This window comes from Erithacus rubecula, assembly GCF_903797595.1.
Source record: "Erithacus rubecula genome assembly, chromosome: 6".
Lineage (NCBI taxonomy): Eukaryota > Metazoa > Chordata > Aves > Passeriformes > Muscicapidae > Erithacus > Erithacus rubecula.
Window position 1 is genome coordinate 6063286 of NC_136688.1, and position 13468 is coordinate 6076753.

The following is a 13468-nucleotide window of genomic DNA, read 5'->3' on the forward strand; positions in this document are numbered from 1 at the left end:
AACCTTGAATAAAATATATTGTAGTTGTCTGTAAAATATATGGGCCTTTAATTAAGTAGAATGGCAGAGATGATAATGACATAATAATAATGATCCATGTCATGTAATAATGGCAGAGAGAGATGCAGCAATCCAGAAACAAAGCTTTAGGATTTGTTTTAGGATTACTAAAAGTTGCTGTCTGTGATTTCACTTGAGCTGATGAGCATTTTTCTGTATAGGTGGAGCTGCGTTCATACGTGAGTGAGCCAGAACTAGCAGTGCTAGGGGGTGACCTCAGCCACCCTTCCAGTGCTTTAATAAGCCTTGACAGTGGATACCAGACATTACCTACCCGTGGTAAGCCAGGAATTTATGGAGCTGATCTCAACAGTACTGTCTGTATAGGAGCTTTTCTCTTGTAGGATTTCCTGGAGATGATCACCAGATCACTGTTTTTAGGTTAACTATTCAGTGGAAGTTGAGAGATTTTGTGCATTTTAATCGTGCCGTTACAATCAGCAAATTGGGAAAGCAAATTAATATATAAGGCTTGAAAAAAAACTATAGCAAAACACAGAATTGGCTATTAGAATGTCCCTTATATTTAGAGTTATTTTTCCTTGTAATTTCTGTGCTATCTTTTGCAAACTCCAAGTATTTTTAAAACACTTATATTGCCATTAATATGTAACTGATAAAGTATATGAATATAGTGCCCCAATCATTACATCTGACTTGTCTCTCCATCCCCACTATACTGTGGTCCTGTAACTGTTTGGGAGATCAGCATAGAGGTTATATTTGGGCCAAAAGCAAATAATTTCTTAGACATTTGCTTCTCATTTCTTCATTCCAAACTGTGAATGGTAAGGCTTTCTTTTATTAATAGATGTGATTATTTGTACAGTATATCTACTCTTGTACAGCTGAGTTCAACCTATCCCTCATTTAATATAAGCTCTTAATTTATTATAGATTTTCTGAATTACAATCAGTAGTGACCTGAATTGCATTATGTTTGGTTGAAATTATATTTCATGCCTCTTACGATCTTCTGAATTGCAAAATGTGTGCTCACATAGTGACCAGAATGCCACAGAAACAGTATAATAAAAAAAACCCCCAAAAACTGGTACTTGTCCTATATTGTTTGTCATTTGATTTTAAGGAATTCTCTTTCTCATTACAAAGGTTTGTCTGGGTCGACTTCCAGATTGCACCAGTCATCTACCATTTCATCATTTGCAACACTTCGAAGGGATAGGTCCAAGGTAAGTTTTAAATAAACTTCTGAAGGCAAATGTCTGGACTGCTTGAAAGAGTTAAGCCCAGAGTGTATTTTGTGTAGCAGGAAGTGGGATTGCAGCAACCTGGGAGAGGACCAAGAGCTGTGATCTAACGAAGTCTCCAATTTTTCACTTTCTTTAATGAACTGGAAAACAGACAAACAACTTACTGCATTTCAAATAGATTTATAAAACAAGGTTTAGGACCAAAAATCAGCACTACTAATAGGAAGTACAGAGTTGAAATATGCAAAGAAATGAAAAGCTAATAGAATAAAATTTAGTAATGAGATAGGAGAAGGAGTTCATTTTTTTTGTGTACTACTTATAAAGTATTAATTACCACATGTGTTTTGTGTGCCTTGTGACTTCTCCAGGAGAGACCAAAGAGTGCCTTGGAACGTTTATACTCTGGAGACCACCAAAGAGGCAAGATGAGTGCAGAGGAGCAGCTAGAAAGAATGAAGAGACATCAGAAGGCGTTAGTGCGGGAACGCAAGAGGACTCTTAGCCAGGGAGAAAGGCAGCCTGTTTCATCTCGCTCTTTCATCAGGCCCGTGTCTGCAGACCTAGGCTCAGTATGTTAGATATGCCTTAAAAGGACTAAACTAAAAATATCTTTGGATTTCTTCTTTATTTTTATTTTTTTTCCCCCCCTCCCGGCAAGCACTTTCACTTGAGCGTGTGTGATGCTTCTAGTCCAATTAAAGCAGTGTTCTGTGGTATCAAATGAGTTCAGAGAGTGTGAGGAGCAGGTGGTATTTTTTACTTGTAGTTAAGGTAAATGTAGCAGGTTAAGCAGGTAAGTTGGTCAGAGGTTAGTGATGAATGGAGATTCCAGTGTATTGGGATGATTCCAGAGCCATGATTCTTTCTTTTCCCTTGGAACTGTATTTAGGAAGTGTCAGAAGCTTGTACAGTTCTAAAACTGCTTCATAATGGAATGGGCCTTTTAGAATGTTCTTTCTCACCGTGGGTTTTTTCCTTTTAATTCATAAATTATCCTGCCAGATAGTAGGTGGTAATATACAGACCAAGGTGGTGCTTGTTTGTTCTTTTTAAAAAAGATGATAAATGGATAATAAGTTTTAAAATCTAATCATGCTGATTAGGAATTTACTGGAGAGCTAATGTATTTTAATTGATACAAATTCTTCTTTAAAGCTAAAAGTGTAGAATATTCTAATAAGGCTCAAATTTATGCTGCTGAAGAAAAGTATTTTTGTTGCTTTCTGAGAGTAAATGCTGTGCAGGTGATAAGTTTATAATGATACATTTTGGATACTAACCAAAGCAATTCTAATTGGTGAAGTTACCCAGTTGCTCACTTGGTGCTAAACCAGGATTGTACTGTAATTGCACTTATGCTGTGGTCTTTTAATTTATTTTTTTATTTGGTCCACTAGCGCTTTAGAATGATTGCATTGTTGTACCTAATTCATTGCACAAGATCTCTTGCTTTTCAATTTGTCACTCATCATACCTAATGCCTCTTTTTTTGTTTTTGTTTTTTTTTTTTTTTTGCTTGTTTTTAATTTGCAGAATTTTGTAGTTACTTTAAAATTTCTAACTGGACTACTCAATTTTTACCAGGCTTAATTGCATTTAGTACATGTGTGTCAATTGCTGACATTAAAAAAACCTTATAATATTCAGCTTTTCATTCCCACTGTTCTGTAGCACTAATTTGCTGCCAGTTATTTGTATTTACTTTCCCAGTAAATACGAGCGCACTGCTTGGAGACATTCATTTGTTTTGTCTTCTGTTTTGCAATCACAAATTTTTTAAAGACAGTGCATAATGTTTGATAATTGTAGTACTATAAGTATCACTGTTACTTTCATACTTTAATTGGAAGAAATAAATCTGAGCTTCTTATGTTTTCTGACTCACATAACAAGTCTAATTGAAGCATTTTCATAGCACTCATTAACATTTGTGGCAAACACTATTTATAAATTTGGGTGCCATCTTGGTCTTTTTCTTGCTGTAAAGAATTAAAATAGAGTTTTTCAGCCCTAGTAGTGTTTTGTTGAGGTCATCTCTTGTACCTATAGGGCTTTGGTATGCAAAAGCATGTTTGATAGCACAATTACTTACAGCATTACAATTATTTAGCAGCCACAATGGCAACCAGTTAAATGTATAATTGAAGTGCTGCTCAGTGTGTAACATTTGCTTTAAACATACATTGTATTTGTAATTCTAATTTTTAATTGGTCAGCTCTCAAGTGTAGGATGACATTTTAAGTATTGATCACAGTACATGAATTCATTTGTTATATCCAATGCCTTTTTAATGTAAAAGTTGCAACATCAAAGCCAATAAAAATACTGCTTCGTAAGAATGGTTTGATGTTTTTCTTACCTATTATGTGGCAACAACTTGAAAATGATAATGTGTATTTAAAATATACTATATCAATCAGGCCTGGTTCGAATTTGAGTAGAACGATGAGTTTGGAGTACTCAGATGAGAAAATGTTCTTTTCTCTGTTGAATTCTGTAACATATTAATTTTTGAGATATAATTGCCTTTTACCTACTTAACTTTTTAAAATACATGGAAGATGCTTCCATGTACTACTTGGGTGAATACTGAGAGCTTGTGCATGAATAGGTTTCAATTAGATTTATTAGTGCAAGTGCCATAATGAAGTCTAAGGAGTTCAAACTTCATCCAAAATGAGCCAGATTTGCACCAGAAATACTGGAGATATTTTTAAGAAACACAAAAGCAGCACATTCTCCTGTTGATTCCCTCAGAACCTTGAGGAGATAATTTTGTTGTTGTTTTTGTCTCTTCTTTTTCCTACTTCTTTTAATATTATGTATGGTAAAGTTGCTCAGATCTACTGGATGAAATGATGCTACAATTGAACTTAATTTTTTGAACAAAAAGGTATTGGTAGTGTCCTTTAATGTGAGTTTATTTGTAAGTGTATTGTATGTAGTTGTGAAAGGACTACTGTGCAGTGATTTTTTGGTACTCTACATTATGAAGCTTAGTTTAAATATGCTCAATTTAAACATCAATAAATATTTAATCGTTCTGATTTATATTGCTGAATATTTACCTTTTGAAGACCGTGGGGAAGACTTTTGTAGGTAGCTAGACTCTGATTTTAGTAAAGTCTGAAGAGCTTAAAAATCAATTATTTTCATTATTCAAAAAGATACATAGAATTTTCAAGTTGTGATTCTCAGCCAGCACTATAAAAAGGCTTTCTGTGTGGTGGTTCAGAACCACACAGCACTGCCTCTTTACAATGCCAAGGACTACTCTCAGTCCTTGCTCACTGGTAATGGCACCTGTGCTTCCAAAGGCATTGTTCCACGTGCAGCTGATTCCATGTTAATCAGCAAATGTAAAATTGGGATTAATAAATTTCTTACAATCTAACACTGCTGAACATGTAAAATTAAACATTACTCTGAATTCCTCACAGCACGGTTAGAGATCAAAACTCCCACCTGTATGTACCAAGAAATGCAGTTTCATTTTCTTTCTCTTGTCACTGTAGGGGTTTGCCCTGCTGATTCTTTCAGCAGTGTGGCATTTGCAGTAATGTACATTGCTGTATGGTGAGTTTGGCAGTATGGTTGAATGCTGTTAATTGTTTTGTATCTATTACCAGTGGAAACGAGAGCAAGAATTTGATTTGCAGTTACTTGAGAGGGCAATTCGTGGAGAAGACAAGGATGAAAATGAATGGTTAAAAGTTCAGCCAGTAGCAGTGACAGAGACAGACCTGGAGCCTCAAGACTATGATTTAGATATCAGCAGAGAGGTAACACCCACAATCTTTTGCCTTCTATTCTCTGTCCTGAAATACTAACCTTTCTAAGTTTTAGGCAGTGAATGCTCATCTTTTCTTTCAAAAGTTAGCTGGAAGTTTGCACTAAAAGGAGTCTTTTGGGTACTGAAAATTTATCATCTGGCACCTTTGTAAGGTTTGTGTTTGTATTGTGTTTTATTGGAAAGAAGAAATTGAAAAATTGGCTTTACTCTTTGAAATATATATCTTAGGCTTTATAAAGGGAAGAGCAATTAAGTTAGGGAAAGTTCTATATTGGAAAAAAAAGATGAGAAGACAATGTGATGACTATTTAAAAATGAGAAGTAGGAATGAACGAAAAGTTAGTTCCCCAGAGCTGCCTTACTGCTTTTCATGCTGACTGGCAAATGATGGTAGAGAAGAGGAAGCAGAAAACACATTTGTGTCAGCTTTTGGAGTGACTTGGTCGGTGTTCTGGGCACGAGGTCTTTTCTCAGCCCCAGTAACAGAGGAAACATCAGTTTGAAAGGCGATTGAGCCATCTGGTGGGAAGGAGAGAACACAGCAAGTGCAAAGGCTTCAGGGGTGCCTTGTGCTGTGTGAAATGCCATGGGAGATGGCAAACCACTCAGACCATTCATGAGAATTAGACTAGTAAGCTCCTGTACTCTTCTGAAAGCTGTTGGCAGAGTATCATTTTACAGAGATATTTGTAAATGGTTTACTCTGTGAATTGTTGTCTGTGGAACTCTATGAATGAGTGTATCTTTCATTTGTAAATTTTTTGCAGAAAATACAGTGCTTCTGTAAACTTCAGCAACAGAAAATAACTTCTGTTCTTCTGCCTTTTGTTTTTGCACTCTGCTATTAATTTTTCTTTTCCAGAAGGCTTCCAGGGCTATGGGAATCACTTTGCACTTCCTTTTAAGCCTTGGATAGGAGACATTTTTCCTCATAGGCACTTCTGTCCTGCTTCAGAGTAACTGAAATAGGTCTGAAGCTTCTTTTTCAGTTTACCCAGGTTAGAATCATAGATTTGTGTTGGAAGGGACCTTAAAGATCATCCAATTCCAACCCCCTGCCATGGACAGGGACATGTTCTACTGAACCAGAGCTCCATCCAGCCTGGCCTTGTCATTTTCCATTTCGTGTTGCCATTCTCTTCACCTGGCAGGCACTTTTGTGTTTGAGGTACCTTTGTTCCTCACAAGGAAACATACTCAGTTGTATCTTTAAGGAAATCCATCTACTATTGTGATGATTAAAGAGTTTGTTATTCTGAAAATGATGAGCTAATGTAGGCTAGATACAGTATGGAGATAGAGATACACATTAAAAATAAAGTGCATTTATGTCTATATCTAGACCTTCAGAGAGGAGTTGGATTCAAAATAGGGAAGTATAGTGGAAAAATGAGGATTTTTCCTGGAAGCATTGGCTTTGGGTTTCCTGAGAAGAAAGTATAAAAACTTGAGGCTGTGATTTTTACATGTTTGAATGTGTCAGTGTGTGCTCTTGGCATGAGATTTCCTGTGAATTACTCAGCCTAAGCATGGGGGGGTTAGGTCAGGCCACTTTGCATAATTAATTAAATTAGCATGGTCAGTGGTGGAAAAATTTAGGATTATTTTCATTGGAAACTTTAAATTTTGAAAACTCATTGCCTCATGAGTGTTTTAACAAAATTTGGATAAGAACAAAAAGAAAAAAAATAGTTCTCCTTAACTCGATTTCTTTTATTCACACATCCTCTATATTTGTTTTCAAAAGCAGTCTGTTCTGTATAAGAATTGATTTTCACAGTTTATAAACGGTATTTTCATTTGGTAGAGTGAACACTTTCCACAAAGTAATTTATCCTAGCAAAAAACAATTTCTAACTTTTGTGCAATCATATTAAAATTTTCAGTCTACAGAATTCATTTATGCAATGCATTGTTACAATCTCACAGTGTAGTGTATTTCTGTCTGCCTTTTTTTCCCCTCTCCTGTTCACAGATTTTCACTGCTCAGTGATTATGACTGCTCACAGTCTCAAAAGAATGACACCCTAGGTTAAAACATTTGGTGATATTTTCTTTCAGATGTAGGAAGTTCTGGCTGGCATGACACAAATATCATGACATTGATATCTCAGCTTCTCCAGTCAGTCTCAGAGGTTGCTTCTTTCTACTGTAAGAGCTTTAGGCAGTGTCCTACTTTGGGCTTTGAGCCTGAGCTGAAGAAAGGTTTTCTGTTGATTCTGATTTCTTCTGTAATCCCTTTAAATATTTGTTCAATCTATCTTCTGAAGTAAAAAAGAATCAGAGGGAACATTGTTGAAAGGGCATCAGCTAGATATCCAGAAGTGTTTAGCATCAGGTACATGTACTGTGAAAATCCATGTTTTTTTCTTTTCCTTGTGTTCTGCCATTGAGGAGGATTTATCTCAATTTCTTTTAAGTCTTTGTTATTGAAAACTTGATGCTTCCTTTCTTTCTACAGTTGTCAAAACCTGAGAAGGTTGTAATTCCAGAACGTTATGTTGAACTGGAGCCAGAAGAGCCTCTTTCCACAGAAGAACTGGCAGCAAGGCAGCGTAAAGCAGAAAAGATAAAGAATATTCTTACTAAATCAAGGTTAGGTTTTAGGGTTTTTTCCAAATCTTACACAGGGGCTCATGTTAAACACTGAGAACTATCATCATACGAAAATCTTTATTTCTGTTACCTGAGTGTAACTTGCACCTTTGAGATAATGCACTTGGCATTTATGTGGTATACTTAGAGCTGCTTTTTAAAACAAGGTAGAAAACATAATGCTGAATTTTGTGTATGTTCATTTTCTTGTTTAGAGAGTCCTAAAGCAGTAGTGAGTCCTTACCAAACAACTTGTAGATGAGAGTGAGGAGGAAAGGCAGAAGTCTGGCCAAAAGCAGAAGAAAAGTCAGCATGAGAGCAAGTTTTTGTTGTGGCTGGAGAGCTGGAGTTGTGAAACAACACTTTTGGCTACTTACAGCTAACATAGAGTCAGCTGAAACATTCAGTTTCCAGAATTGGATATGTCAGGTACCTGCTTTCTTTTTGGAAGGGGTACAGCCTGAAGAGCACGAGGTTTTTCCTTTTCCTCTGAGCACTATCAAGGAATTTTGCTAGGAATTTCAAATAAATAGCACTTTTGTAGTGCTTTCATTTAAGCATATTTCTGAAAAAGGACTTTCAGATGTTCTTAGGGCTATGCAGAAATTGTGACTGAATGTGTGGTGGCTGTGTCATTTTTCCTTGTATGCTCTAGACATTTGCATACAACATCAACCCTATTTAAAGAACCACACTAAAATACAGAGCTTGATAGATGAGATCTGAAAACTGCTGTCTGAGTCCAAGCTTGATCTTATCTGCATGGTGGATTCTTTATGTTTGCAAATGTTAATGTTGTTTTTTGCTTTCCCCCCAGTATGCACAATCTGCAGCCTGCTGTTGCCCAGGACAAACACAACTCGATTGATTTAGATTCACAGCTGCAGGAGCAGGAGCGCATCATTACCATTTCATATGCTCTGGCTTCTGAAGCCTCTCAGAGGAGCAAGGAGGTAGCAGGTAATGCTTAGTTATTTACAAAATAACAGCTATTCCTTACCAGCTTCTCAAGTTGTGTGGGGTTGTTGCTGAACTCCTGGCATAAGAGAAAGTTTTAGTCATTCATATTCAAAATAGTAAAGAGTGTGTGTAGGTAAGAAATGGAGAGGGGCTAATGATTTAAATTGAGTATTTGGCCTCAAGTGGACAGGATAAAGGGGGCAAAATAATATGATCAGTAAGTTCAGAACTTGGAAACTTGCTCTAACTAATAGTGCTAAAAATTTAACATTGAAATTCTCTATAATTACATTAAATGAAATATTTCTATATTCATTTTTTAAAGTAAATTGATCTGTGTCTTCAAAGAAAAAAATGAAAAAGGGAGGATTTAATTTTTTTTTAAGAGAAAAAATTCCCTGGTCCAGTGATTGAGATGAAGCTACAATTCTTTGCAGCTTGAGCTGTGTGACAACAGGCTGAAAAAGACCTTGTAAAATGGGGATTGGCATGTTTCTGTCTGGTGACCAGGGTGAGAGGTCAGAGCAAGATAGCTGTGCAGGAATTCTGCTTGATGCCTGTAAATTAATAGATCCTTTGCAATACGTTGCTAAAAGTGATAATTTCACTCTTGATTGCTTTATAGTTGAAATAAGTAAGGAATGTCAAGAGATTTGTATCACACAGTAATCCATGCAGCAGCGATTTCCCCAAGTGTCTGACTGGCCATTTATAACTGGCACCATTCACTGTTCCAGTGGAGAATGGAAATAATGGGAACTTCAACTATGATGGAGAAAAAATATGCACATTTCTCATCCAAAGTTGTCAGTTTAAACTTATGGCTCTTGCCACAGCAGCCCTTAAGACCTTCCCATTAAAGACAGATTATTCCAATATTGGATGCATAACGTGCATCTGCAGTAGCTGTGTTGATTGAATGTGGCTGCACACTCAGGGATGCAGTGCCAGCTCAACCTGAGGGGAATGGCATTTTGAGGGGATGGAATACATTTCCAAGATAGGAATCTTGAGACTTCAGAGAGTTTCTGTGGGTAATTTAACTGACTGGCAGGGATAAAGTGATTTGCTGAGGAGGCCAGACATTATAAAGCTAAATCAAACAAACAGGAAAACAGAACTGTAAAATCTTGTGAGCATTTCAGGAATAACCTTGTGGCCCTTCAGGCCATCAGTGTATCAACAGGGTATTTCCAAAGGCACTTTGATCCCAGTTCTAGCGGCCAGAACCTTGTAGCAGGTACTCCCATAATTTGGGAATTTTTTTCATGATGTGTGATCCAGTGGAGCATTTTGCCTCTTGAGTTCTGGCTTCTGCTGGAAAAAGCTCACACATCTGAGCTAAGATCAGCCCAGATGAACACAGCCAGTACTTGAAATTATTCTTGTGTGTCAGTACAACAAGAGCAGAGTGCCTGCCCTACTCAAAGGTCTTCTTGGGGCCTGTTAAGTTACTTCTGGGTTTGCCTGAACTTGTAGCAACTGTACACTACTTAAGTAGGTTTGATATTTTAAAAATATTGTGTAGTGAATTTAGTATATATTTCATTACTATATGTTATTACTATATTTTATATAAAATATAATATATTATTATTTATATATTATAATTTTTTATATTTAATTATCTCATAAGTGTGAGCCATCAATTTTTTTTTTAGGTATATGTAAATACAAAAATCTTAATTCTTTAGTTCTTCTCAAGGAAGGAATTAAAGTATTGGCACTGAAATGTTTAAATGCTGCTTCAGAAAATTTGCTGTCAGATGTGAGAAAAGTTTGAAGTTTTCTTTGTGAAGCATAGCAGCTGCTTCTTTTGTCTTTAAGACACTTAAAGAAACCCTATCACAGTAGCCAGACTAAGGTTTTTAAGGAATTCCAAACGTTTATGTTTGTGCACAGCTTTTGTTGCTACACTTGTACCTCAGAAACTCAATTCTTGAAACATGTCTTGCTTTGATTTTAATTATTTTTTACTCCTTTAAAAGCAAACACCTTTCATGGTATAAAAAAGGGGGGCAGAGTGGTTTGGTTTTAACAGAAAAACTACAAACCAGAAAAGAGTTCAGGTTTTTTAGTTATGGTCAATTTCTGATGATCTAAGGTGGTTAAAAAGTAAAGCATTTTACACTTTGCACAGCTGATTTTACATTCTCATTTAGTCTCATAGTACAGATTCCTCCCCATTCTTATTTTTGTGGTTTGGTTTTTGAAGTGTGGGTTATCATTTGCTCTTTCATGATGAAGCAGACCACATCTGAAAATCCCAAACTAATTATGTAGATTGTTTTACAGAGATTTGCTTATGAACAATACTGTGAAGCTTAACTTTGCCCATTTTTCAGGGGTGAGCAATTTTGTTAGGATACTGTGCTAATATAAATATTTTAAGATAAGTTGTACATTTATCTAATCTCAGCATTTTAGAGTTTCCTCTGTTCCTAATTAGAAATCAAACCTTTTGAGTGGAAATCATGCCAAGAATCTGGAATATTAAAGTAAAATGAAAGCGTATTAAGAAGTTGTTTCCTGTGTTGTGTTCTTTGGCCCTCCAAAACATAAAAGCAAAATTTTAGATTGAGTTTCAATTTCTTCAATTTTATGATTATTGCCTTCTAATATTATACCATTACTCTGCTTTATAAACAAGGATAGTTTTAATCATTGTATTCTTTATCCTGTATTTTCAAGCTGAGATATGAAAGTATTTACTGTATTCCCTGCACTAAACAAAATGTTATACGTACATGCAATTTTGTAAACATTATTTTTCTATATAATATTTTGGTTTCTGCTCACTGGCATATAACAAAGGAAATGCTGAAAACTTGTACAGCCTCAGCGAAGTCTGGAAATCAATTTAGCAAACATAGGTGCTGGTCCAGAGCTTCAAAAGCTTTAAAAGCAGGGCTGATGAGAGTATGTCAGTGTTGTGTGCCTTCCTAATGTTCCAGTGAAATTTCATCTTAAGATGGGTTGTCCATATTCTCATCCAAATAGGAATCTCTATTTGTTTAATTTATGCAAGGAATAGAAAAAAGCAGCAGTTAGAAATGTTGCTTACCTTGTGTTCCATGTGACTAAAATAGTGTAACACCTCATTCGTTGCTAATCAGGTTTCCTGTTCATGTGGTAGAAAATTAAGGTGACTTCATTTATGATGTGAATGTTTGATTGTGCAGCCTAATTCCTGTGTGTGATCCCTTCTAGCTCAGCAGTTGACCTATCCACCCAAAGCACCCTCACCTTCTGTACCACAGCCACCTCACTCCCCCTTAAGCAATGGATTTCACTACACATTTGTTTAAACACCTTCCAAGTAAGAACTAACTGCTTTCAGCATGTCTGATTTGCCATCGTGCCTGTGCTGTGGCTTGCTAAATTTTAACTTCTTTACTAAACCAAAATTACATCTGAATGAAAGCATGCAGCTACTTTTTCAGAAGCCTTTTATTGTTGTAAATATTGCTTCTAATGAGCTAACACGTGGGCTGATGGAGTCTTCAGTTAATGCTGTCACTCTGCAGGTGAGGTGCTTCCTCAGTGCTGCTGTGGTGAAGGGAGGAGACATCCTCTGGGTGACAGGGGGCCAGGTTTTCAGCAGCCTGCTGTACTCTGGTGGCTGCTCAGGGCATACAAAGAGAGAATCCAAAGTACACCCTTGCACAAGCAGGGGCTTCCTTTGTGGGCTGGTATCCTACACATGAGCTGGCATCAGAATCTTAGCTGAGGTGAGCTGAAAATTTGGCCCTTTGTAACTAATTCTGCAATGTTGTGTTTGACTTTGATCATGTCTTTTGTTAGATCATGTTAACAGAAGATTGGTTTTGTCTCTGGTTAGGTTATTTTGCCACTTCAGGTATTAAAATTGTGATAATTTTGTTGTCCTTACAAAGAAACATCTGTATCTCTTCTCAGTAGGGTTTGCAGAGTTTTCCCTGTTTGGAAGTAGGAAAAGGTGTAAATACTGTATACAGCTGCTAAGTATGCCCCTAAGAGAATTGCTATGCATCCATATTTTCCTTTTACATTACTCTTACCTTTCTGATTTCCTTTGGCTTAATTTTATTGCCTGAAATTGAGCAAGAAGATAAAGCAGAGATGAAGTAGTAAAGAGGGATGCTCGAGTCAGTCAAATACTTGCACAGTGCCGGAGACCCGAGCAGGGAGTGGGGCTGACCTTCAGAGATCCCTCCCTACCCCAACCATTCTGTGACTCCAGGCTGACTGAAAAACATGTCTGGCACATGTCTGTACAAATATATACACATAGATACACAGTTACAGATGCATATTTATGTAAAGTTACATATTCTTCATGAAAAGAAAGTAGCTGTGATGTGCTGGGGACACAAGAGCTTGAGCATCAGTGGCATCATTGGCAATTGTTCACTTAATGTATTTGTATGAATTGTTCCTTCTGTCAAACTGCAAGAGGCTTTAAAAATAAAAACAAACCAAACATTCCCAGCAATTTCTTACTGCTTGGCATTGGTTGATTCCCTTCAATATTTGACCATGTTTTTTTTCCCCTCACACCAGCCAAAGCAGTAAGTGAACACTGACGTGAGACTCGAGGCAAATCCTGCTTTGGGACACGGCACAGACGACAGAGGAGATTCTTTTCCAGGTTTCTGTGGAGATACTCGTTGGCAGATGGCACCTCCTTCTGGAAAGACATTGATAGGGGGATTTTCTATGAAAATGAAGAGAATTGCAGATCATTTTTTTATTTACTTCAGTTTAGTTCACACTTTTTATACGAATAAACGGCACTTTTAATAAACTCTGTAAAATACTGACAATGTATTTTTAGAACAATGTATTTTAGATTTTTTTTTT

The 13468-nt window shown here is 36.6% G+C and overlaps 1 protein-coding gene across 12 annotated transcripts in view; it reads left to right on the forward strand.

The window, feature by feature from the left end:
- Window positions 1-13468, forward strand: part of PLEKHA7 (pleckstrin homology domain containing A7) — a 142512-nt gene extending 129044 nt beyond the window's left edge. For 8 of the 12 annotated variants that reach the window (XM_079307906.1, XM_079307907.1, XM_079307902.1 and 5 more), the window contains 8 exons: window positions 222-339; window positions 1174-1253; window positions 1646-1846; window positions 4908-5060; window positions 7533-7666; window positions 8484-8626; window positions 11837-11945; window positions 13169-13468. In XM_079307906.1, coding sequence (XP_079164032.1) covers window positions 222-339; window positions 1174-1253; window positions 1646-1846; window positions 4908-5060; window positions 7533-7666; window positions 8484-8626; window positions 11837-11934 — 927 coding nt within the window. In that variant the 3' untranslated portion in view covers window positions 11935-11945; window positions 13169-13468. Of the gene's footprint in view, window positions 1-221; window positions 340-1173; window positions 1254-1645; window positions 3618-4907; window positions 5061-7532; window positions 7667-8483; window positions 8627-11836; window positions 11946-13168 lie in introns of those variants that run through there. The other 4 variants (XM_079307909.1, XM_079307908.1, XM_079307913.1 and 1 more) reach the window with 2 other exon arrangements.